A 25,476-nucleotide genomic window follows, 5' to 3' on the forward strand; every position below is an offset into this window, starting at 1 on the left:
TACTCAACTTAAATTCTATAAGACTATGGCTGTACCAACTTTGTTATATGGAAGTGAGACATGGGTGGAATAAAATACAATCATCTGAAATGAGATTCCTAAGATCAGTGAAAGGATACTCCCTAAAAGATAAAATACGAAATTAAGAGATAAGACAACAATTAAATTATATTCGAAAACAGGATACATTGGAAAAACCACGTTATGTGGATGGATAAAAACAGAATCCCAAAACTTTCCCTGGAATACCATCCTACGGAAAGAAGAGATATTGGTCGTCCTATGAAGATATGGAATGAAATCCGAGGTCAGAACAGGCTATTAGCCTAATCCATGACGAGGAAGTAAGTTAGTAAGTATATTTTCGTATCCATTCAATCACTCAGTGCTCTGGATTTAGGGCTGTCACCCAGGTGGCGGATTCCCTATGAGTTGTTTATCTTGCCTTTTCATAAATGATTTCAAAGAAGTTGGAAACGTATCAAATGTCTCCCTCAGTAAACTATTCCAATTCTCAGTTCCTTTTTACCACTGCGTTCGCTTTATTTTCAACTCTATCTTCATATTATGATATTTCCTACTTCTGAAAACTCCATTAAAGCTTATTCGTGTACCAATGTCATTTCTCGTCATCTCTCCTCCACTGACAGCTCGGAACATACCGCTTAGTCGAGCAGCTCGTCTCCTTACTCCCAGGTCTTCCCAACCGAGAGTTTTCAAGATTTTCATAACACTACTCGTTTGTTGGAAATCACCCAGAACAAATGTTGCTGCATTCCTTTTGTCTATCACAGGCTGTTTGTGGCAAACATTCCAGAGTAAAAGGGAAAGTCGAAACTGACACACTGGCAATCTAAGTGACATCAAATCAAAATGTTTGCACACGATACATGGGGCCTTATAATAATAATAATAATAATAATAATAATAATAATAATAATAATAATAATAATATATTATAATGTTATATTATATTATATTATATTATATTATATTATATTATATTATATTATATTATATTATATAATAATAATATATTATTATTATTATTATTATTATTATTATTATTATTATTATTATTATTGGTTGAACATCGCACAAAAACATCAAAAGTTTTCAATGATGCAAGGATAGGAAAGGGCTAAGATTTGAAGGGTAACAACCGTGGCCTTCATTAACGTACTGTACAGTCCCACCATACGATTGGTAAGAAAATGGGGGAACCAAGGAAAACTATCTTCAGCGCTGCCGACGGTGGGGTTCGAACCCACCATTTCCCGAATGCAAGTTTAAAGTTTACAGCTACGAGACCCTTAATTGCGCGGCCAACTAATCCGGTATTATTTATTTATTTATTTATTTATTTATTTATTTATTTATTTATTTATTTATTTATTTATTTATTTATTTATTTATTTATTTATTTATTTATTTATTTACCATCAAGGGTTGGTTTTTCCTCCGGACGCAGCGAGGGATCCCACCTCTACCACCTCGAGGGCAGTGTCCTGGAGCGTGAGACATTTGGTCGGGGGATATAACTGGAGAGGAGTACCGATACCTCGCCCAGGCAGCCTCACCTGCTATGCTGAATAGGGGCCTTGTGGAGAATGGGAATATTGAAAGAGATGGACAAGGAATGGAAAGGGAGCGGCCGTGGCCTTAAGTTAGGTACCACCCCGGTATTTGCCTGGATGGGAAGTGGGAAACCACGGAAAACCACTTCCAGGATGGCTGAGAAGGGAAACGAACCCCTCAGTTGACCTCCCAAGGCTGAATGGACCCCGTTCCAGCCGTCGTACCACTTTTCAAATTTTGCGGCATAGCCGGGAATCGAACCCGAACCTCCATGGATGGCAGCTAATCCCACTGACCAGTATACCACTGAGGTGGATTATTATTATTACTATTATTGTTATTATTATTTCTCTCTTTCAGCAAATCGTTCAGGAAAGGTCAAACTTGACTGTGCATGTGGACTCGAATCTTATAGCTGGGATTTGAAATGTGATGGAAGTGAGTGTCGCTCTTTCACGTAAGTATGACAATAAGACACACACACTTAACCTTTGGGTAATAAACTGACTTATTTAGTTTGTACGATACGTATTAAAACTTCTAGATGTTTCTTTCTGTTAGTCCGCTAATGAGTGTATTGTCATTTTCATGATCATCGTCATAAAAAAAATGAAAATGCACAGCCCAGTCATTCGACCAGGTCAGTAATGGAATGAATGAAGCCCCCATCTACCGGCCTGGTTAGGAACTGTATCGGTTGCCGAAGCCTGTCGCACTCCTCTGGGGAAATGATTAATGACCGACAGATGAAATCGTCCCCGCTCTAGTAAACTAACGAATCTGCAAATTGTCGAAAAAAATAGGGAGAGCTGAAAGAAGTTGTAAATACTCATGTCAAATCAGTTCTTATTTTTAATGATTGGTTTTGCCTCCCGTAAGTCCAACCCCTCGTCCACGTCGTGGGAGGTGGGCAACGGCATGAAGTAGGGGATTGCCTGTAGGGGTGATGTACAGCGGAGACTGTGTGTGCCCCATGACCGCTACGGTAGCTGTGAAGGCCCTTCAGGCCCCCTGAAAAGTGACGGCTATCGGGGCTCTGGTGAAGTCCTCAATGGCAGATGCGGCGGAGAAGGGGACCTTTGGAACGGCAAGTCTGGCAGACGAGGCAACCCTTTTCCCTTGGGGTTGAAGAAATGGGGGAAACCACTGCCTTGTGGTGAAGAGGGATCTTCAAAGGCTAAGGGAGACAACCCCTACAGAAAACGGCAAGCTTGGAGGCTCAGGTGGCAGCCCCACCACCAAGCTCGAGTGCTGTGGTCTAATAACTCGCACATCCTAAATTCACTTATTAAAGAAACTGAAGTGAAACGAAACCGGATGGATATCTCGATGACGAACTTTGGCCCAAAAAGGAAAATGAGAATTGGTTGTTGGAATGTTAGAACTTTGACAGAAGAAGGTAAACTAAAGCAGGTTGAGAAAGAGATGCAAAATTATGGCTTGGAAATTCTTGGTTTAAGTGAAGTAAGGTGGTGCGATTTTGGAGAGATCATGACGCAAAATGGGAACACATTTATTTATTCTAGACAGTCTGGGGAGGGTGATGAATGGAGAAATGGAGTGGGTATGTTGCTAACTGGAACATCCAAGAACAGTTTAATTGAATGAAGTCCCATTTCAGACAGAATGGTGACAACTAGATTTCAAGCTAAAATTCGAAACGTAACAATAGTAGTTTCCGCAAGGGGCACGGAAAAGGGGTCGTCCTAGGAAGACCTGGAAGAGGACTGTAGAGGAGGAGGCTCTTGAAGCAGGAAAGATTTGGAAGGAAGTTAAAGCATTGGCAAGTCGACGACCACAATGGAGACGTTTCACGGATGCCCTTTGTTCCAGTGGGAACGAGAGGAATTAAGTCAAGTCAAGTAAGTCAATGATAGGTTTGCTGATGAGAGACTTTGTCAGAGGGTACACATTATAAAAATAATGGATGTAAAGACTACAAGGAAGTGAAGAGAACAGTAGGATTGAGAGGAGAGTGGTTAGTGTATGATGATTATGAAAAAATGTGTGGCAAAAAGAAATAAGTGAAATGGCGTATGGCTTTTAGTGCCGGGAGTGTCCGAGGACATGTTCGACTCGCCAGATGCAGGCCTTTTTGATTTGAAGCCCGTAGGTGATCTGCGTGTCGTGATGGGGATGAAATGATGATGAAGACGACACATACACCCAGCCCAGGTGCCAGCGGAATTAACCAATTATAGTTAAAATTCCCAACCCTGCCTGGAATCTAACCCGGGACCCCTGTGGCCAAAGGCCAGCACGCTATCCATTTAGCCATGGAGCAAGACGCAAAAGGAAATAAGAAAGAATAAAACAAGAACTAAGGAAATAATGATGACTAGAGCCCGAAAGTCAGGCAAGTTGCCTTATTTATCTGCGTGAATATATCAAAGTGTCACATAGAATCAAACATGTTTCCGTACGTTTGGGAACGGTAGGACCAGTTATTATTTTTCCATTTTTGCCTAATTTAGCTTCCGTAGCCTAGTTGATAGTTTAATGCCTTGCCTTTTTTAAGTTGTGGATACTTTCGGCTGTTATTTATGTATTAAAATTAATCAATGGAAAGAAAAAATATAATTCCAATGTACTGTATTAATAACAAAGAAAACATGTTTAACTTAATACATACAAAATAACATTTACATAATAGTACATTATGCAACAATTCTCTAATGGCAATAATTAAGACATGAGTATGTATATAAAACTCGCTTCGCTCGTTTTACAATTTCCATACGAGTGTCTTAATTACCATTATAGGCGAGCTGTATACGACTGTTTATGCTCGACGATAATTATAACTCTATTTTTAAAATACTCATACATTTCTGTCGAGATGTCGCTTGACAGATGAGTTTACCGAACAGAGCGCAGAACGCATGCGCTGGGTTATTCATTTTCCGTGAGTGGATCAGAGACCTTGACAATGTCATATGTTTTCAAAGCTTTGATAGAAGGTTATCATAACCCAGCTTTATTTCAAATACACATTGTTTATTGTACAATTGGTGAAGTGAATTTGCGGGAATGTGCCGTGTGGTTGTGGAATATTGGAAGTAGAAGGTGCACTGATGTTAATATGTGTGTCCGACATGTTTGACTTTGGAAACATGTGCAAAGCTAGTGCGTTGAGCGCAGGTGCTATGCTATGCATACCTAACTGGTCAAAGAGTTGCATCATTATGCAAATCTGAACTCTGGTTGGTAGAGAACTTGTATCATAATGAAAATCTGAACTCTGGTTGGTAGTGAACCTGTATCATAATGAAAATCTGAACTCTGGTTGGTGGAGAACTTGTATCATAATGAAAATCTGAACTCTGGTTGGTGGAGAACCTGTATCATAATGAAAATCTGAACTCTGGTTGGTAGAGAACCTGTATCATAATGAAAATCTGAACTCTGATTGGTAGAGAACCTGTATCATAATGAAAATCTGAACTCTGATTGGTGGAGAACTTGTATCATAATGAAAATCTGAACTCTGGTTGGTAGTGAACCTGTATCATAATGAAAATCTGAACTCTGGTTGGCGGAGAACTTGTATCATAATGAAAATCTGAACTCTGGTTGGTAGTGAACCTGTATCATAATGAAAATCTGAACTCTGGTTGGTGGAGAACCTGTATCATAATGAAAATCTGAACTCTGATTGGTAGAGAACCTGTATCATAATGAAAATCTGAACTCTGATTGGTAGAGAACCTGTATCATAATGAAAATCTGAACTCTGGTTGGTAGAGAACTTGTATCATAATGAAAATCTGAACTCTGGTTGGTGGAGAACTTGTATCATAATGAAACGTGAACTATGATGAGCCTCATTAAGATTCAGTTTTCTGGCATATAATATTTATATTTCGGCATCGTCGAGCATAAACGATATTTTCATATGACACAAACCTCTACTGAAAACTCCACAAGCCAAATGGTCGAGAGGTAACCTTTGAGTACAATAATCAGAAGGAAAATGGAAGAAGTCCGACACTTCGAAAAATGAAGGTATCGGCAAAAGAAAGGGAAGGCCTACGAAGAGCGCTAAAATAAAAGACTCCCTGTGCCTCGCAAATTTAATACTGTTGGGGTCGGAAAAGAACAAGAGTTGACCAAGGGAGGTCAGACAGGAAATGTAAATCGAGAAACCTGACTTAAGTGAAAGCAACGCCAGACACAGAGAGCGGAACCGTGGTCGACAACCGCACGCCCTGGTTCCCCTTTTAGTTGCCTCCTCTTACCACAGACGGGGGATACCGTTGACGTAATTCTATCATCCCCATCCTCAGAATGATGAAAGATTAAGTACAAAAATGTGATGCAGATGTGTGTTATGCGGCTTACATTAAAGCATCTTTATTGTTTTACTCCCCATTCTTGTCTTATAAATGCCTATTTAAAAATTGTTACTGCTTATTTCCAAACGGTCAAGTGCTTATTTTCCTGCCTATTTTAGCAAAAATGAAAGCATAAACTTCCGGGCTCTAATGATGACTAAGATACATGTGTGTCCTAGAACATATATTCATTGTTTTACATCTAGAACAAAAATAAGAAAGGGTGGGGATAACATGCAGAATGGATATAATTACTAGTACCTTTAAATAGAATACACAGTTCAAAAAAATTAAGGAAACCTCTTTTGTTACGTCTGGTATGTGAACGTTAATTTGGTAGATGGGGTTCCAATGGTCGTACAGCATACCTTGAAACCTTAGCTACTCAGGGTATGTCAAATCGAAGTTATACTCCATCTGTAAGCGTAGCCATGGATTAAACTGTCAGGCGCCCCCTCAAAACGAAGGGAATAGCGGTCCGTGTATCGTTCTGTGGTACACAGACTACTGCGATCATTTGAGCACGTTGTACGTCAACCAGCACATCCCAAGAGACATCTCAACGAGGTTCAAGTCGCAAAGGCCGTTACTTTGATCCAGGAAGGTTGAACTTTTCGTCGTGTTGCTGTGGATCTCAATGTATCTCCGCTTGTTGAATCGCTACAATGAGACAAGCCAGTTCACAAGGAGGATTGCACAAGGTCGTGGACGCATGACAACCCCATAGGATGACCGATATCTGACCATCTGTGCGTTGCGGCGTCGTTCAGCAAGTCCCAGAGAACCGCAACAAGACCTCAGGAGGGTCACTGGAGTCACGGTGTCTGAACAGACTGTAAGGTACAGGTTAAGAGAAGTTCCTTACGACCCAGACGTCCTGTTCGAGTGCCCCGTTTAACGCAGCAACATCGCGCAGCTCGCCTTCTGTTTGCCCGTACCAACGTCAACTAGCAACTTCGACACGCCATAGTGAGCAGTACATGCCAAATACTGTCCAGGAAGGCGACCGATTCGGACAAGGTTCTGTGATGTTGTGGGGTGGCATAAGTATTGATGGCCGCACGGATCTTGTCGTCGTCCGTGATAATCTTACCACTGCGGGGTACATCGAGCAGATACTGCTACAGCATGTGTTGGTTGCTGCATACGGTGTTGGCCCTGAATTCGTAGTCATGCACGACAATGCCAGGGCTCATGTAGCGCGCATCACCAGAGCTGTCTTGCGAGAACTGGACATTCAAGAGATGGAATGGCCAACAGTGAGTCCCGACCTTAATCCCATCGAGCATGTGTGGGATAGCCTTGACAGAAGTGTTCGTGGGCGTCCTGTTCCACCACAGACTCTCCAAGACCTCGAACAGGCTCCCATTGAAGAATGGGACTGATACCGCAACGTGACCTCCGTCGACTTATAGCCTACGGAGCACGCCACGTAGGTGCCAAACTGGGAAAAATGCTCGTGGAGGACATACATCATACTGAAGCTCTCCAATTGTGATACAAATCCATCCTGGAGGACTGTTATCACGTTGTTTTCACCCGTGTTTGAACATTTTCGTTTGTGTTCTGAAAATGAACGTGAATTCATCGAATTTCTTTTGTATACTTCAGAAGTAAAGAATAAAAGTTTAGTTGGTAATAAACCTGGGTGTGAAGCATTGTTTTGCGGAGCATGGCATACGTTCAGAAACATGTTCCCCTAACTTTTTGAACTGTGTATTTAATGTAGCAATAGATAAGTAGTTGTAATAAAGATGATGTAATGCATGCATCAAGCAAGTAGATTGAACTAAATGAATGCTCTCTCCCAGACCAGTGTGGTTTAAGACCACAGAGAGGCTGTCAGGATCAGATTTTCAGTATGCTCTAGGTAATTAAAAAATGCTACGAGAGGAATGGACAGTAATGTTTATGCTTCGTATATCTAGAGAAAGCATATGACAGGGTACCGAGGGAAAAGATGCTCGCCATACAGGGGACTGTAGGATTAAGGGTAGATTATTAAAATCAACCAAAGGCATTTATGTTGACAATTGGGCTGCAGTGAGAATTGATGGTAAAATGAGTTCTTGGTTCTGGGTACTCACAGGGGTTATACAAGGCAGTAGTCTTTCACTTTTGTTGTTCGTAGCGTACATGGATCATCCGCTGAAAGGTATAAAGTGGCTGGGAGGGATTTAGTTAGGTTGAAATGTAGTAAGCAGTCTGGCCTATGCTGACGACTTAATGGCAGATTGTACTGAAGGCATCTTGGAACTTGAAAATAGGAGCAATGAGTATGGTATGAAAAATAGCCTTTCCAAAATTAAATTAATGTCAGTTGGTAAGAAATCCAAGAGAATTGTATGTCAGATTGGTGATAGAAAGCTGGAAGAGGTAGATAATTTAGTTTCAGGCGATATGGAACTAGAGGATGAGAATATTCTATTCCATACGGCTTTATGTGCAATAGTTTAGCAGTCTTTTGCAAAGACCTATATGAAATTCCCACTTGTTGTGCAAGACGATGAAGTGATTTATTTTAGGAGAATTTTCTAAACGGTGATCAATGTCATCCACTTGAGAACCTTACGCCGCTTTTTATTTGGTTTCTTATGCTGGACACTTCCAGTTTTCTTAAATTTATTGTACAGTTTTACGAACTGTTTTACAATCTGAAACGTCTACACCCAGAAATCTTTCTTGGAACAGACTTTGAACTTTACGAGCTGACTGAGTAAGCACATATGAATCGTACAAAATGACAGGCTGTGCCATTGAAATCGCAGAGCTATTAATTACAGAGTTAAGAAAAGAACAAAAACACACGCATACACTTGGGAAAAGCAGAATACTTCTGCGATATCGGGCTCGTGTACAAGGTCAGCTCACGCATGCACAAAACGAACGCCGGGTACATGCAAAAAGACATGTGACGGCATACCGCGCCATCCCCTTCCCTAGCCCGCGGCGAACGAACGGAGAGTTCGCCCATATGAGAAACACTGTGCGCACCGGAGTAAAGCGTACCTGATCACTTTGTACTACTTCACAGAGTGGTAGCAAGTAATGTTACTAATTAACGTGCTCCAAGCCGAAAAGAGGTCAAATGTTAATTATACTGACCGTGTCATTAACAAAAATTAATGCTGTTCATGTTTCTGCTGATAAAGAAAGCCAAGGAGTGAAGATCAGTTTCTTCTTGTGTTCTCTAAACGGGCATACACTGACGTGCATTTATTTATTTATTTATTTATTTATTTATTTATTTATTTATTTATTTATTTATTGGGTGTCCTTGTTTCTAATATCATTGAATGCTCGCTTTTTCAGGGAATCGGAAATGAAACTAATGGAGCAAATGATTATCTACTTTATGATGAAGTAAGTACATCTACTTTAGAGAGAGAGAATCAAAAAAAGAAAGTAAAAGGATAGTTGCTTTTGCAAAAGGGTTTCCATGAAGGTACAGACTTATCAATAGTTTATTTTTCAAACAATATTTCAGTAATATTTTGAACTAACTGTCGTTCCCGGCTTCTCTCGGGTACATAAAACAAAAATTGTTGATTTTTTGTAGATTTCTCTATTGTGGCGTTGACTGATAGTTAACAAACTCTTTTGTAGATTTAGAAATATTGTTACGTGTACAATGATTTACTTCGAGATTATTTAATTTCGCGTTACACTGTTACCGTGTGACACCCCGGATTGTCTGGGAATTAGCTGATCGTTTCAAACAAACAATAAAAGCATGCTATAACTGTATTAATACGTCGCGCTATGGATACGATGTACATGATTCCAACTTCCCTTGGGACTGTCACCAATCAGCCTAGGGACCCTGCAAACCATGGAATAAACACTCCTCCCGGTCATTTTATACATTTTCTTTTTCATACCTTCTGAACCCCCTTGTCCATGAAGGCTGAACTTTAACTTAAACGGCATCCAGAGTGTCACATTTTACCTCAGCGAACTGCAGAACCATGGAATCTACATTAATACGGTATGGGTCATTTTCTATTATTGTTTTTCATTCTATTATTGGTGCTTTCATTTCACCCCTTTACACCCCACCCCCCGAAATTTCAGGAGATCTCCCGATTTTTTTTACAACACACCATAAAACCCGAAAAACAAAAACGTCTTCTGAAATTTCTTCTAATCCAGATTTAAGGAAAATGAATAATAATGATTAATGGTACATAATATATTTGTGAAGAAAAGCTCTTTCGTCATCTCACTGCGTCACGTTTTATCGATAGCATCACTCGTTAGGTGCTTCCCCGCAGTCACTCTGGCCTCGAATTTCATAATCTCTCCCCTCTTATTGAACTCAAAACTCACGCTTGACTGCATCATTCGAAGGGAAATTCCCGACCCGCATATACAATGCAACACCTGCGTCTTACTACGACTTCAAAATTGGCACACAATGTCTACGCCTCATGAATGATTACATCTACAGGAAGAGTGGGGAGAAAGAGAAAAGGAGAATATAAAGTGGCCAGAGAGCACGGGTGAGTGGAATTATATATTTTATCATAATAACTTCACATGGCTATTGCATTCTTTAATTTAGTTATATTTTAACATTTCGGTGCTCGAGAAATTACCGACATTTTCATTAAAACTCCTGAAATGTTTAGGTACAATCTACGGAATTTTTATTTGTAGACCTGGCAACACTCTATGTGTACCAAGTTTGGTTGAGAGCTATGGTGGAATATACACACACACATCCATAATCTCGGCCATTTTGGACGTATTTTTTCATCTCAATTGCCATGTCAATAGAGGCTGATCATATACTACAAGGCCAAAATCCGACATTAAAACTCAGTAATAAAATCGGAAGGATTGTACGCTTCAGAGTGTCTGATTTTAAACGTAAAAAGAAGGGGAGATGCAAGAACTCGAAAATTAGAAAGGGACGATTCTGAATAAAATTCTGGGACTCCAGAAGACTACTGATGGGACTTGGAAGAAATGAGGAGCTCTGCATGTACATTGAAAAGATCCCGGACAAACTGCGGAAACGAAGGCTGAAATTCTACGGACACCGAGTAAGAATGGATGTCAAAAGACTGGCCAAAAGGATCTTCAAATACATCCTGGTCACTTCCAAGTGGGTAGAAGAGGTCAAGAAGTACGCGGAAGAAGTTGGAATTACATTGGAGATGATCCACAATAGAAGAGAGTTCAGAAGAAGAGTCGACAGTCTAAATTCATTTGAAGAGAAACCACTTAAACGGAGACCGAACGGATCATTTCCGAAGAGGACAGAAAGATGAGAAGCGAAAGAATGAAGAGATTTTGGGGTGAGAAGATAAGAAAGGCCAAGAAGCCTTAAGCGGTCCGTAGATGGCCAAATTCAGAATAGAAGAAGAGGCTGATCATGGACTTAAACGGCATTCAGAGTGTCACAGTTCATCTCAGCATCCCAGAAAACTACGGATTTTACAATAATATTGGTCGTTTTTGATTACATGTCGCCCCGTTCTCACCCCCGCTCCAAGGGATGCTAGGGGTTTATTACCACTACAGTACATTTTACAGATAGTTAGTCATTTGTGTTCTAAGTTCGTTTAAGAGGTTATACGCTATATTCATTCCAAAATTTCTAAAGAAGTTAATCCAGAATTTAGATATCGTTCTTCGAGCACCAAACAGCAGCCCAATCACCTCCTACGGGATGTTGTACTTCTGCTCTGGATAGTTAAATTTCTTCTTCTCACCATCAACCTCTTTTATTTGTGTGTTACCTCCTTCAAACCTCACAGTTGGATCGATAACGAAGCCAGACGACATCATTGCTTCCGTCGCATAGAAATCGTCCCGTATTTCCTTCCGTTTCTCTTGCAGCTCGTGCAATAATTTTTGATAGACCTCGGTAGATGGCAGGTGCAACTGCATGCGATGTTCTTCAATGTAATATTCCTGCCGAGCCAGGACATACACAAGGCGGGAAGATTCAGAGCCTTTTTCAAATATTTTTCTTTCACACTTTCTAATAGTTTCAGGTCTTTCTTCTTCAGGTGGTCCCATATGCATTCCAAAGCATACTTCAAGACTGGTGTAACTTTCAGCTTAAATAGGTCCATAGCTGTTTTGAGCGAAAGTTTATTAATATTCTTCACTCCACTCATTGAAGCCATTGCGGACGCTACCTTCTTTATATATACAGTAAAGAATGATATCACCATGGGTTTGGAATGTCGGACCCAGATACTTGAAGCTGTTCACTATTTGCAAGTTTAGCCCTTCTAATTTGATTACTTGGTTTGTAGCTAGTCTTTCTACCTTCCTGAAGGTCATCATGACCGCTTTCACTTTATTCATTCTTAGCCCATTCTCTTTAGACCATTTCAGTAATTTGTCGAAGGCTACTTGTAACTGCTCAGTCGATTCCGAAGTTAGAACCATGTCGTCCGCATACATATAGATAGCGACGTTGTTCATGCTAACTTTATACGCGCACTTTATCTTGAGCCCGGATCTCCATAGTAACGAATGGGAACTAGGGCTCAAGAAAAAGTGCGCGTACTGCTACATCCAGAACAGCTATGTTAAATAGTAGGGGGCTTAGTGGGTCGCCCTGCAATATACCGTTTGTTTGTTCTAACGCACTGGATACTGATCTGTTGTCGTCGATCTGTTCCACGTTGTTCGCAAGAATACTCCTTATAAGCATTGCTAGGCCTATGTAGTTTTGAGATCCAGTTAGGGATTCTAGTTTCTCTATTATAAGCTTTCTGCTCACCAGGTCGAAAGCCTTGCAGTAGTCATGTAATTTGCCACCTTTTAGTCTCAATGATATCTCGATATTTTGTAGGTATTTTATGCCGTCGATTGTTGAACGATCCTTCCAGAAACCAAGTTGTTCCTCAGGTATTCTCCTATGCACTAAGTATCATAGTCTTTGCATCAATAATCCTGTCAGTATGTTAAAACCTGCACATTCCAAAGCAATGCTCCTATATGAATTAAGGTCATCTGTGTCTCCTTTTCCTTTGTATAACACCTTTAATAATGAACATCCCCACTTGTCTGGCACGTTGCACTCTAGTAGGCAGTTATTAAGCAGGTGTGTCCAGAACATTTGTGCTGTCTGTTATGTGTTCGTTGAAAATCTGGTCAGGGCCACATGCTTTTTTCTTCTTCATCAGTTTTAATGCTGTTTCTACTTCCTTTGCAGTGAACAGTTCTACGTTTACCTTATTCTTGTGATCTTCAACTGATGCCGGTCGTGTTTCTTTCTTCGGTAACACCTCCTTGAAATGCGCTTCCCAGATCTCCATGGGTATATCCGTGGGAAATTGAGGTTGTTTTGCTTTCAGGGCTTTATATGGATGTTCCTTGGCTACTTTTATTAGCTTCTTTTCTTCATCCAGCAGAAAATCTTTCCTGGTAGCTCTCAATATGGTTATATATTCCCTATTTTTCTTTGTATATTCCTGTAGGTCAGACTGAGACTGGGACTTTCTGAATATGTGCAGCGCTTGTAGCGGTTCCTTGCAGGCTTTGTAGCATAGCTTATTAAACCATGGCTTTGCACGTCTGGGGTTAACTAATGGTCGTTTTAATTTTAATAATGCTCTCCAGTAATCCAGTACCTGATGCAGATCTCGCCCATCTGTAGGATTTATGTCTTCGCGTTCCTTTTTCATAATCTCTTGATTTAGTTTCCTGGAGTATGGATTTCTGGCCTCGGTCTTCTTCGGTGACAGTCGTTCTGTACAGAGTGTGATTTCCACTGGTAAATGTTTTCTGATTTACATGGAGCTGTCATTATCTTACTTCTCCTCCTCTCAACGTTTTCGATGTGGCCTAAGCGGCATGGAAATTTGTGACATATTAACTCTACCTTCGTGGTATTATCTTCTATTCTGATTCTTACTTCTTCAAGTTTTATTTATAACTTGTGCTTTGAGCATTGCGCTTTATAAGCCTTCATTGAAACTAAGGGAAGTATGGACCTTGTATGTGCTGATATCTACTCAGAAACTTTGTGCTAAGATACTCCGCCCCTTGGACAATGAGAGCTGGCTAGTTTCGTAGGCTATTCGCTACAGAGGAAGAGCGGCCATTAAGCGTTGGTAGTTTGAAGAAGATACATCGTGTGTGTGTTTGGTGGGTCGTGCTAGACGACTTTACAGTCGGCGTGATGGAAAATGGATAAATAACATCGTGAGAGGGCTCTCCTTCTAGCCCTCAGGATCTGTTTTGTAGACGTTTACAGTTTGACTGATGACCACATCATCCCTTACTCTACCGCCTGTTCCTGTGCACGTTTTCATGTTTGTAAAACAAGGTCTATTGTGCTGCTCCCATTGCTGTATATATACTATATGCCTTGCAGCGGGGATCATTTACAAGGGACAGCCCTTCCCTTTGTATATAACTGAGTATACTGCCTGTTTTCTTGTTAACTCGGTCCACCTGACAGTTCAGGTCTCCTGCTAGTATAACTGGCTCACTACTGCGTACTCCAGCCAGCGCTGTGCCTACACGATGTACACTGACTTAGCAAATGTCGTGGGATAGTCACCTAATAGCGTGGCTATGGCTGCTCATCGCCTGCCTGCCCGCCCACTTACAGTGCCGTGTGCCCGCGGGACGAAATGTCCAGCATGAGCACCTCTGGACTGGGCGTATAAGTATCTGGTATGGTTACAGAGTATGGGACTCACACCAGAATTACTTAACACGAGAACTGGAAATGATCCAAAGGAAAGCAGTACAATTTGCTTTGGATCATTTTGGACAAAAGCAACAAGTAGTGTTACGAAAATGTTACAAACTTGGGCTGGGAAGACTTGGCAGTAAGGAGACAAGCTGCTCGACTAAGCGGTATGTGAAGTGGAATTACATTAATAGACGAATAAGCTTGAGTGGTGCTTTTAAAGGTGGACAAATTTGGAATTCAAGAGGACTAATTGAGGCACATATTCATTTATAGGAAGAGGAATTAGGGATAGAAATTATTTATCAGGGGGGGGGGGAGGGAAGGAGAATATTATGTGTCACAGTTTAGGTTTTCCAACTGCGAATTATCAAAGTATCGTATCGATTATTCAAAATTATGGTTTTCTTTATCAATATGATTAAACGTTTTAGAAAAGAATCACTTTTAATCTCTTCTTCTTCTTCTTCTTCTTCTTCTTCTTCTTCTACCGCTTTTCCCACATCTGTGCGGTCGCGGGTGCGAACTCTGTCGCACATGTAGATTTGGCCCTGTTTTATAATCGGATGCCCTTGCTGCCACCAACCCTATGTGGGGGGTGGGGATGTAATCACTATTGCGTGTTTCTCTCATTGTTGGCTGAATATAAAGAGGAAAGTGTTGGGACAAACAATGACACACAGTCCCCGAGCTAGAAGAATTAATCAGATGCGATTAAAATCCCCGACCCGGCCGGGAATCGAACTCGGGACGCTCTGCACCGAAGGCCTCAACGTTGACCATTCAGCCAATGAGTCGGATAAAAGAATCAGTTTCAGTGAAGAAAAATACGCAAGTGGTATGGTGTCGCCATTCAGTCAGCGAAACTATGCGATGCACTAAAGTCAGGCGATAACTGTCCGAATTTGTCTAAGGGCCAGTATTATAATAAGGACCTAAACTGAAGATTGAGTTAAGCTGTAACTTGAGTTTAAACCGATGTTGAGTCTTACAGCGACCGGCCTAAGTTAAACTGAGGTGAAGAAGGAAATATACGATCTTGGAAGCAGTGACTTGTGAAAAAAGATGACTATCGATAATGTTTTGTTTACTTCTTGTAGGTAAAATGGCGGATAAAAGCAATAAACGTTGTCCTAATTTACTTGTAAGGAAATAGAATTGCTTGTGCAATCAGTACAGAAATAGTTATATAGTCCGTGAAACAGTGGCCTTATGAATTCTCCGAAATCTTCCATTTTAATAAACATACTACGCGAGGCATAAAACCGCAATGCCATTAGTCGCTGAGTGAGGGGTTCTACAGCATGATTTCTGAAATAGAAGGAAGTTACTTTATTTTCTAAAATTTACACTTCTGACATTCAAACAGTTCAAAAAGTCATTTTTACATTTGTACCTTTTCGTTGCATGTTTTATTCTAGCACCAATTTGCTGAAATAGGGTTATGACAGTCTGTTTTGTAAGCCTAAACCTAGGGTCAAAATATCCACATGGGTCGACGCCCCGAACAAATACCATTAAAAAAAAGCCTAAACCTATTTAAAAACTATTTTTCATTCCATGTATGAAAGTGACATCCCCTTGCTCGGAAAACTTGTATTGCCCGTGGTCGTTCAATGATTTGAACCACTTCTTCGTCATCGCTTAGTATTTCTTCAAACACATAAAAAATATCTTCGAGATCCATTCGTTCTGCCATGTTGTAAGGTTATGTATTCTTAAACTTCAGTTTAAACGGTAGATGAGTGGCAGTAAAATTAATCTGTAGTTAAACTTAAGATTAAGTTTTATAATACACGAGTAACAGTGAAGTTTAAACTGAACCAACAGTTTAAACCTCTATTATAATACCGGCCCTTAGAAGGAGGGATCCTCTAACATGAGATTCCAGCTAGCACCTCCACGAGTTCGATTCGATTCTTCGGGAAGCTTCCGTGAGTTCCGGCAGAGTCACTGCCGCCAGTATGGATGGTGTCTGGACATTTCGTACCACGGACATTCCGTACCACTTGATTTCTGAGGACATTTCGAACCACCTAGATCGTTATCTGCCTGCAAACGGTCTTCCCGTAAACCCCAAATATTTACGCCAGGACAGTCCGTACCACTCGATGTCAAATTGGAACTCCATTTCCACGCCAGAGCCTGACAGACACACTTTAGAAATAGGAAATAAAAGTAATTTACAACATCTGCTGAAGAGAACTACAGTATATTATGTTAATAATTCCCGTTTAAACTAAACTTATCACTTATACTTATCACTTATTTACGTAGATATACTAAGAAAGTCGATTTTTTGAAGCATAAAGCTTGAAACAAAACAATACAATAGAAACATACATTATGTTCCGGCGCAATTTGCCTCACGAGCACAAAGTTGGATAATATTACTATTATCTATCTATATATATAAAATAACTTGTCCTGACTGACTGACTGATTCATCATCGCCGAGCCAAAACTACTGGACATAAAGAAATGAAATTTTGGGGATATATTCATAATACGATGTAGGTGCTCGCTAAGAGAGGATTTTTGGATATTCCGTCGCTAAGGGGGTGAAAAGGGGGGTGAACTCAAAACTTTAAAAGTTTACAGATGTAAAAATTGGTATTTAGAATCTTCTTTAAAATTAAGGAAACGCGTATTTTTTGGCTTTCAGAAAATCCCAATAGGAGGGGTGAAAAAGGGTGAAAATGGGGGGAAATGGGTTGAATGCCTTTAATCAGGATACCGGTACTTATATCTCAGAAAATGAAGATATTACAGACCTGGAAATTGGTACATTTGATCTCTTTTAAAAATAAAGAAACACGTATTTTTTTGTTTTTGGAAAATCCAATTAATGGGAGGGTGAAAATGGGGGGATTTTTAAAATGAGTGATTCTATATCTCCAAACTTTTAAAATTTGTAGATGTAAAAATTGGTATTTAGAATCTTCATTAAAAATAAAGAAACACGTATTTTTTGTTTTCGGAAAATCGCAATAGGAGGAGTGAAAAGGGGTGAAAAAGGGGTCGAATGCATTTCATAAGTCTACTTATATTTCAGAACCTGAAGATATTACAGACCTGAAAATTGGTACATTTGATCTCTTTTAAAAATAAAGAAACACGTATTTTTTTGTTTTTGGAAAATCCAATTAATGGGAGGGTGAAAAGGGGGTAAATTTTTAAAATGAGTGAATCTATATCTCCAAACTTTTAAAGTTTGCAGATGTAAAAATTGGCATTTAGAATCTTCATTAAAAATAAAGAAACACGTATTTTTTCGTTTTCGGAAAATCGCAATAGGAGGAGTGAAAAGGGGTGAAAAAAGGGTTAAATGCCTTTAATGAGGCTACTTATATCTCAGAAACTGAAGATATTACAGACCTGAAAATTGGTACTTTTGATCTCTTTTAAAAATAAAGAAACACGTATTTTTTTGTTTTTGGAAAATTCAATTAATGGGAGGGTGAAAAGGGGGTGAATTTTTAAAATGAGTGAATCTATATCTCCAAACTTTTAAAGTTTGCAGATGTAAAAATTGGCATTTAGAATCTTCATTAAAGAAACACGTATTTTTTCGTTTTCGGAAAATCGCAATAGGAGGAGTGAAAAGGGGTGAAAAAAGGGTTAAATGCCTTTAATGAGGCTACTTATATCTCAGAAACTGAAGATATTACAGACCTGAAAATTGGTGTTTGGGATCTCCTTTAAAAATAGAGAAACACGTATTATTTTTTTCTGGAAAATCCAATTAAGAGAGGGTGAAAAGGGGGTAATATTTTAAAATGAGTGTATCTATATCTCAAAACTTTTAAAGGTTATAGATGTGAAAATTAGTATTTAGAATCTCCTTTAAAAATAAAGAAACATGTATATTTTGTTTTTGAAAAATCCTAATAGGAAGGGTGGAAAAGTCTGAAAAAGTTGTCCAACGCCTTTCATGAGTCTACTTATATTTCAGAACCTGAATATATTACAGATCTGAAAATTGGTGTTTGGGATCTCCTTTAAAATAAAGAAACACGTATTTTTTGTTTTTGGAAAATCCAATTAATGGGGGGGTGAAAAGGGGGGTGATTTTTTAAAATGAGTGTATCTATATCTCAAAACTTTTAAAGTTTATAGATGTAAAAATTGGTATTTAGAATCTCTTTCAAAAATAAAGAAACACGTATTCTTTTGTTTTCGGAAAATCCCAATAGGAAGGGTGTAAAAGGGTGAATAATGGGTTGAATGTCTTAAATGAGGCTACTTATATTTCAGAACCTGAAGATATTACAGACCTGAAAATTGGTATTTGGGATCTACTTTAAAAGTAAAGAAACACGTATTTTTTCGTTTTTGAAAATTCCAAATATTGGTGGATGAAAAGGGGGGGGTGAATTTTTTAAAATGAGTGTGTCTACATCTTAGAACTTTAAAATTTACAGATGTAAAAATTGGTAGTTAGAATCTCCTCTAAAAATAAAGGAACATGTATTTTTTTGTTTGCTGTAAATCGCAATAGGTGGGGTGTAAAAGGGTGAAAAATGGGTTTAATGACTTTAATGAGGATACATATATCTCAGAAACGAAAGATATTACAGAACTGAAAATTTGTATATGGGATCTCCTTTATAAATAAAGAAACACGTATTTTTTTAGTTTTTGGAAAATCCAATTAATGGCGGTTAAACAGGAGTGACAAATTGGGGTGAATTTTTTGAAAGACTATATCTACAGAATATCTTGCAAACGTAAAATGTTACAGACGTAAAAAGTGGGTGTTTGGAATCTCCTGTAAATGTAAAGAAACATAGGTGATTTGTTTTTGGAAACTCCACTTAAGGGGAACTCAAAAGGGGAGAAATTTTAAAATGAGAATTTTTACAGTATATCTAAAAAAACTTAGCATGTTACAGAAGAGAAAAATGGTATTTTTATCTCTATTAAACATAAAGAAACGTGTATTTTTAGTTTTCGGAAATGCCACTTGGGTGGCGGGGGGGGGGGGTAAATGTGACTGAAAATGGTGTTGAATTTTTTTAATTACGCTACTGATATCTCAGAAATGAAGGAATTACAGACGTGAAATTTGATATTTGCAATCTGCTTTAAAAGTAAAGAAACACGTATTCTCGGAAAATCCAATGTGTGTGTGTGTGTGTGTGTGTGTGTGTGTGTGTGTGTGTGTGTGTGTGTGTGTGTGTGTGTGTGTGTGTGTGTGTGTGTGTGTGTGTGTGTGTGTGTGTGTGTGTGTGTGTGAAATAATTGAAAATTTAATTGACTTAATTGTATGAGAATACATACATCTAATACAAACAAAAGCTGTTACAGACGTGAAAATTCGTATTTGGATCTCCTTTAAAAACAAAGAAAAACGCGTTTTTGGGAGGAAACCATCTTGGAGGGCGGGAGTGTAAAGGAGTTGAATTCCTTTCATGAGGACACATAAATCAAAAACTGAAGAAGTTAGAGTCGTGATAATTGGTATTTAGAAGATCTTTTACTATTAAAGAAACACGTATTTTTTGCGGGAATATTCACTTAGTGGGGGGGGGGGGGAGTAGTGTGAAATGAAGTGAAAAAATAAATTATTTTTATGGGGATAGACGTGAACATTGGTGTTTGGAATCTCCTTTAAACATAAAGAAACAAGCCTTCTTTTAATTTTTTTGGGAGGGGAGTGGGTGGCGGTAAATAAACTTAACGGTGGTGGGGTGTAGAAGGAGGTGAAACCTATTGATTTTACTGTTCTTAAAGTACTTATAAGGATCCTCCGTTGCTCAGGCGGCAGCGCGCCGGCCTCTCACAGCTGGGTTCCTTGGTTCAAATCCCGGTCACTACATGTGTCATTCGTGCTGGACAAAACGGAGGCGGGACAGGTTTTTCTCCGGATACTCCGGTTTTCCCTGTCATCAGCCATTACAGCAACACATAATAATAATAATAATAATAATAATAATAATAATAATAATAATAATAATAATAATAATGTTCCGGACCGTCGTCAGTTGTGCGGACTGCGCTGGAAACGGCTCCTGGACTGGTAATGACTAAGAATGCAGTCCGGCCGCGGGTTTAGTGCCGCCAAGGCACCCAATATGACACCACGCCGGTTCTCCTGAAGGATTTTATCCATATTAAAAATGATTATAGGAAAATATGGCAAAGATTTAGGGACCCAACTGACCGGGAGGAATACCTGAGCCTAGCCCGGGAAGTACGAAATCGATTGCTGGAAAGGAAGATTGAAAAATGGGAGGAAACATGCCGAAATCTAATAGAAAACGAGTCAGATCGGGAATTTTGGTGGATTCTCGCCGAAAACGAGTCAGATCGCGAATTTCGGCGGATTATATATCTAAAACAATAAGCATTCAATTATAAATTTCAGTATAATACCGTAGCGAAGCACGGGTATCTTGCTAGTTGTGAATATTTATAAACTACTGCATTATTTCATTATCTGATGATGCTGATGATGCTTGTTGTTTTAAGGGGCCTAACATCGAAGGTCATCGGCCCAATATTTCATTATCAAGTAAGTAAAATAAAAGATTCTGATGAACTGTCCGATATGGGCTTGAATATCACGCGGAAACAGTAAACAACTGAAAGGTGGAAGTAGCTAGGTCCCCGCGAATGTCGAATACGAGATAAAAATTAACACGTGCACCAATCAGGTCAGTTGCGCCCGTCGGAACGTTAACATCAGTAGTGGTCACACCGTGCAGAGACTTCTGCGCCATTAGTGGACATTGGATATACAAATGAATACAGTACATTCATTAGGAAATCGTTTTAACTTCGCAATACTTCTATTCCCTTTCAAGTGGTACGAAATGTCCGTGGTACGAAATGTCCTAGAACCAGTATGGATTCCTGCAGAAGGAAATAATCTTTTCACGGGATGTCTATTCAGAGCATCTGCATCATGATAATCATCAACCACCTGACCACGCTGCGAATAAGAAATAATCACAGTAAGAACGTATGAACAGTTTTCAAAATTGATGATGATTGATGCTTGATGCTTGTTGTTTAAAGGGGCCTAACATCGAAGGTCATCGGTCCCAGTTTTCAAAATTATCGTTATGTTTTGTCAGTATCGTATACAACGCAATATCAAATGTGTCTGCCCCCACATAATTATCGTGCAGTATGGTATTCCTGGCAGACACGTAAATGGAAGCAATTCTAGAGCCAGCTAAAAGCCCATGATCACTAAACCATACTCTTTCAGTAATCAGGGGATACTCTGTATGTATTCAAACGTCCTCTCCCACACGAGAGATTCCCATCTAATGAAGTTTTCTTGCTTCAGACGTGTTACTTGACCGGTTCTCTCGTTCGTAATGTGTGTATCTTCAGGACTGTCTAGTGCCGATAATATTACTCATGGAACACAATTTAAAGAACACGTACTATTTAAGGTTTGCGGACGTGAGTAACTTGTCATAAAGCCTGCTCTGCTCTAAACACAATTATTACACATCTCTGGTGGCACACTTATTATTTGCCTGACAACATTTATCATACAACATCTGCATAGCTGGGCTTTACGGCTAAATGGTCAGCGTGCTGACCTTCGGTCCAAGGGATCCCAGGTCCCATTCCCAGACGCGTCGGGAATTTTAACTTTCATTCGAAAATTCCTATGGTTGTGTGTGCCGTCTCAAGCATAAGAATTCATCATAGGTACGGCCCCATCCTAACTGACGCGCAAGTCTCCTATAACGCGTGAATCATGGGAGACTACTAGCAAATATGAGTGCAATTGGACTAGACAAAAGAGTGACTGAATGGGCTGCTATATTTCTAGAAAATTAGAGTAGGCGAAGCTCTATCTGACCCTGTAATAATTAAGAGGGGAATTCCTCAAGGCAGTATTATTGAACCTTTATGTATTCTTATATATATAGTTGATATGAGTAAAGCAGTGGAATCAGAGATAAGGCTTACTGCAGATCATGTTATTCTGTATAAAGTAATAAATAAGTTAAAGATTGTGAGCAACTGCAAAATGACCTCGATAATGTTGTGAGATGGACAGCAGACAATGGTACGATGATAAACGTGGTTAAAAGTCAGGTTGTGAGTTTCACAAATAGGAAAAGTCCTCTCAGTTATAATTAATGCGTTGATGGGGTGAAAGTTTCTTCTGGAGATCATTGTAAGTATGTAGGTGTTAATATAAGGAAAGACTTTCATTGGGGTAATCATATAAATGGGATTGTAAATAAAGGGTACAGATCTCTGCACATGGTAATGAGGGGGTTTAGGGATTGTAGTAAGGATATAAAGGAGAGGGCATATAAGTCTCTGGTAAGACCCCAAATAGAATATGGTTCCAGTGTATGGAACCCTCGCCAGGATTACCTGATTCAAGAACTGAAAAAAATCCAAAGAAAAGCAACTCGATTTGTTCTGGGTGATTTCCGACAGAAGGGTAGTGTTACGAAAATATTGCAAAGTTTGATTTGGGATGACTTGGGAGAAAGAAGACGAGCTGCTCGACTGAGTGGTATGTTCCGAGTTGTCAGTGGAGAGATGGCGTGGAATGACATCAGTAGACGAATAAGTTTGAGTGGAGTTTTGAAAAGTAGGAAAGATCACAATATGAATATAAAGTTGGAATTCAAGAGGACAAATTGGGGAAAATATTCGTTTATAGGAAGGGGAGTTAGAGATTGGAATAACTTACCGACGGAGATGTTCAATACATTTCCAATTTCTTTGCAATTATTTAAGAAAAGGCTAGGAAAACAACAGAAAGGGAATCTGCCACCTGGGCGACTACCCTAAATGCAGATCAATATTGATTGATTGATTGATTGATTGATTGATTGATTGATTGATTGATTGATTGATTGATTGATTGATTGATTGATTGATTGATTGATTGATTGATTGATTGATTGCGCTATTCAAATCAATCAATCAATCAATCAATCACCACTGTTCTGCATTTAGGGCAGTCGCCCAGGTGGCAGATTCGCTATCTGTTGTTTACCTAGTCTTTTCTTAAAGAGTTGCAAAGGAATATTTACCCCAATTTGTCCTCTTGAATTCCAACTTTATCTTAATATTTTGATCGCTCCTACTTTTAAAAACACCACTCAAACTTATTCGTCTACTAATGTTATTCCACGCCATCTCTCCACTGACAGCTCGGAACATACCACCAAGTCGAGCAGCTCGTCTTCTTTCTCCCCAGTCTTCCCAGCCCAAACATTACAAGATTTTTGAAACGCTTCTCTTTTATCGGAAATCGTCCAGAACAAATCGAGCTGCTTTTCCTTTAGATTTTTTCCAGTTCTCAAATAAAATAATCCTGGTGAGGTTCCCATATACTGGAACCACACTCTAGTGGGGTCTTACAAGTGCCCTATATGCCCTCTCCATTACACTCTTACTACAATCCCATTGTTAATTGATACACTGGTATGCCTGTCAGCGTCCGGTTTGCAAGCCTTCTTGAATTAACTATGCACCTAGCTCCATGTCCTCGTTTAGGTTGTCCCTCTTGGACTAAAAACAAACATTAAAAACGGAGTCTAACTAAACAAGGAGTCGAGTTGACTCTCTTTTCTCTACCATTCCCAATACTTTTCACTTGATGTTTTATGATCTCAAGTGGTGACATGTTTTATTACAGAATAACTTAACCCATAAATGTTTTAAAAGTTTGTATTGGAAGCATAAAGATTTAAATTTGAACTGAAGCAGCCTTTGTTCTGCCTACAGTTCTTTGTCTTATCTAAAGGTTTCGTCAGACTGGAAGATTTCAGATTTTTTAATAGTGATAATTTAGTTATTTCATTCTTTTCCATTGGTTTCCTACTTTCCAGCATACACAATTTCCATAGCTTCAGGATTCCTTTATACAATCATATTCTGAATCCTCGCTATTTTCTTCAGCAGCTCCAGGCAGTGTGTTCTTGTTGTTGCTGTTGTTGATTATTTTTCTATACCATTTGAGCCAGTTCTATGCCATCCGCGAAACTGACAGAAACTCGTCATTAACAAGAAGTAAGACATGAGCTGTTCAGTAAGTATGGAACTGAGTCCAACTCTCAGATTTGCTGCTGGAGCTGGCCATATTTGTCACAAAACGATCACAGAACTGTCCGTTTTTGTTGTTGTGTGTACGAACAGCAGTTTTAGACAACTTAAACTTATTTCTGGCCATCTATTGTTTAGCATCGACCTCACAATCGTAATCTTCCTGGCAAATACTACACTTCGTCATTCGATAGGGGCCTAGTAACGTGCAGTCCCTCCTCTAGCTCGGCCAAGTACAGTAACTCATTGTTACATCGAAGGAAACACCTGTGGAGAGATTCTGACCCATGCCATCTGGATAACTACCCACAGTTTCCTTCAGTTTGTAAGAGCAAGATCTTGGGTGTGAATGGAACTCACTACCACCACTTAACGGGGTTCATATCAGGCGAACGAGGTGGCCTCAGCAGTCGTTGGAAATCTTCAAAACATTCCTCCAACAACTTGGGCCCGATGACACGGTGCATTATCCTGGTGGAATATCTCATCGTTGTAACGGTACCTGAAGTTCATGAAGAGCTGCAAGTGGTCACCTGACAGCTGAACGTAGCAGTCACTGGTCAACGACTTGTTCAGATGGATCAGCGGATCCTCCCCATCCCACATGAACACACTCCACATATTAAGGAGCTACTAACAGCCTGTGTAGGGGCTGCCTGGCCGAGGCGCCAAAGGCGTGCTCGGTTCGCCCGGAAGGACGTGGGTTCGAATTCCCGTCAGGCAGTCGTAAAAAATTTAAGAAACAAGATTTTCAATTCGGGAGGTGCATATGGCCCTGAGGTTCACTCAGCCCTCACTAAAAATGAGTACCAGGTTAATTCCTGGGGGCAAAGGCGGCCGGGCGTAAAGTTAAAC

General features: G+C 39.6%; 1 protein-coding gene across 1 annotated transcript in view; it reads left to right on the forward strand.

Moving 5' to 3' along the window:
- The window catches only part of LOC137502699 (uncharacterized), a 156,666-nt gene that overhangs the window by 75,085 nt on the left and 56,105 nt on the right, over positions 1-25,476 (forward strand). The window contains exons 2-3 of the mRNA XM_068229681.1: positions 1,939-2,035; positions 9,225-9,275. Coding sequence (XP_068085782.1) covers positions 9,235-9,275 — 41 coding nt within the window. The 5' untranslated portion in view covers positions 1,939-2,035; positions 9,225-9,234. The remainder of the gene's footprint in view (positions 1-1,938; positions 2,036-9,224; positions 9,276-25,476) is intronic.

This window comes from Anabrus simplex, chromosome 11 (assembly GCF_040414725.1).
Source record: "Anabrus simplex isolate iqAnaSimp1 chromosome 11, ASM4041472v1, whole genome shotgun sequence".
Lineage (NCBI taxonomy): Eukaryota > Metazoa > Arthropoda > Insecta > Orthoptera > Tettigoniidae > Anabrus > Anabrus simplex.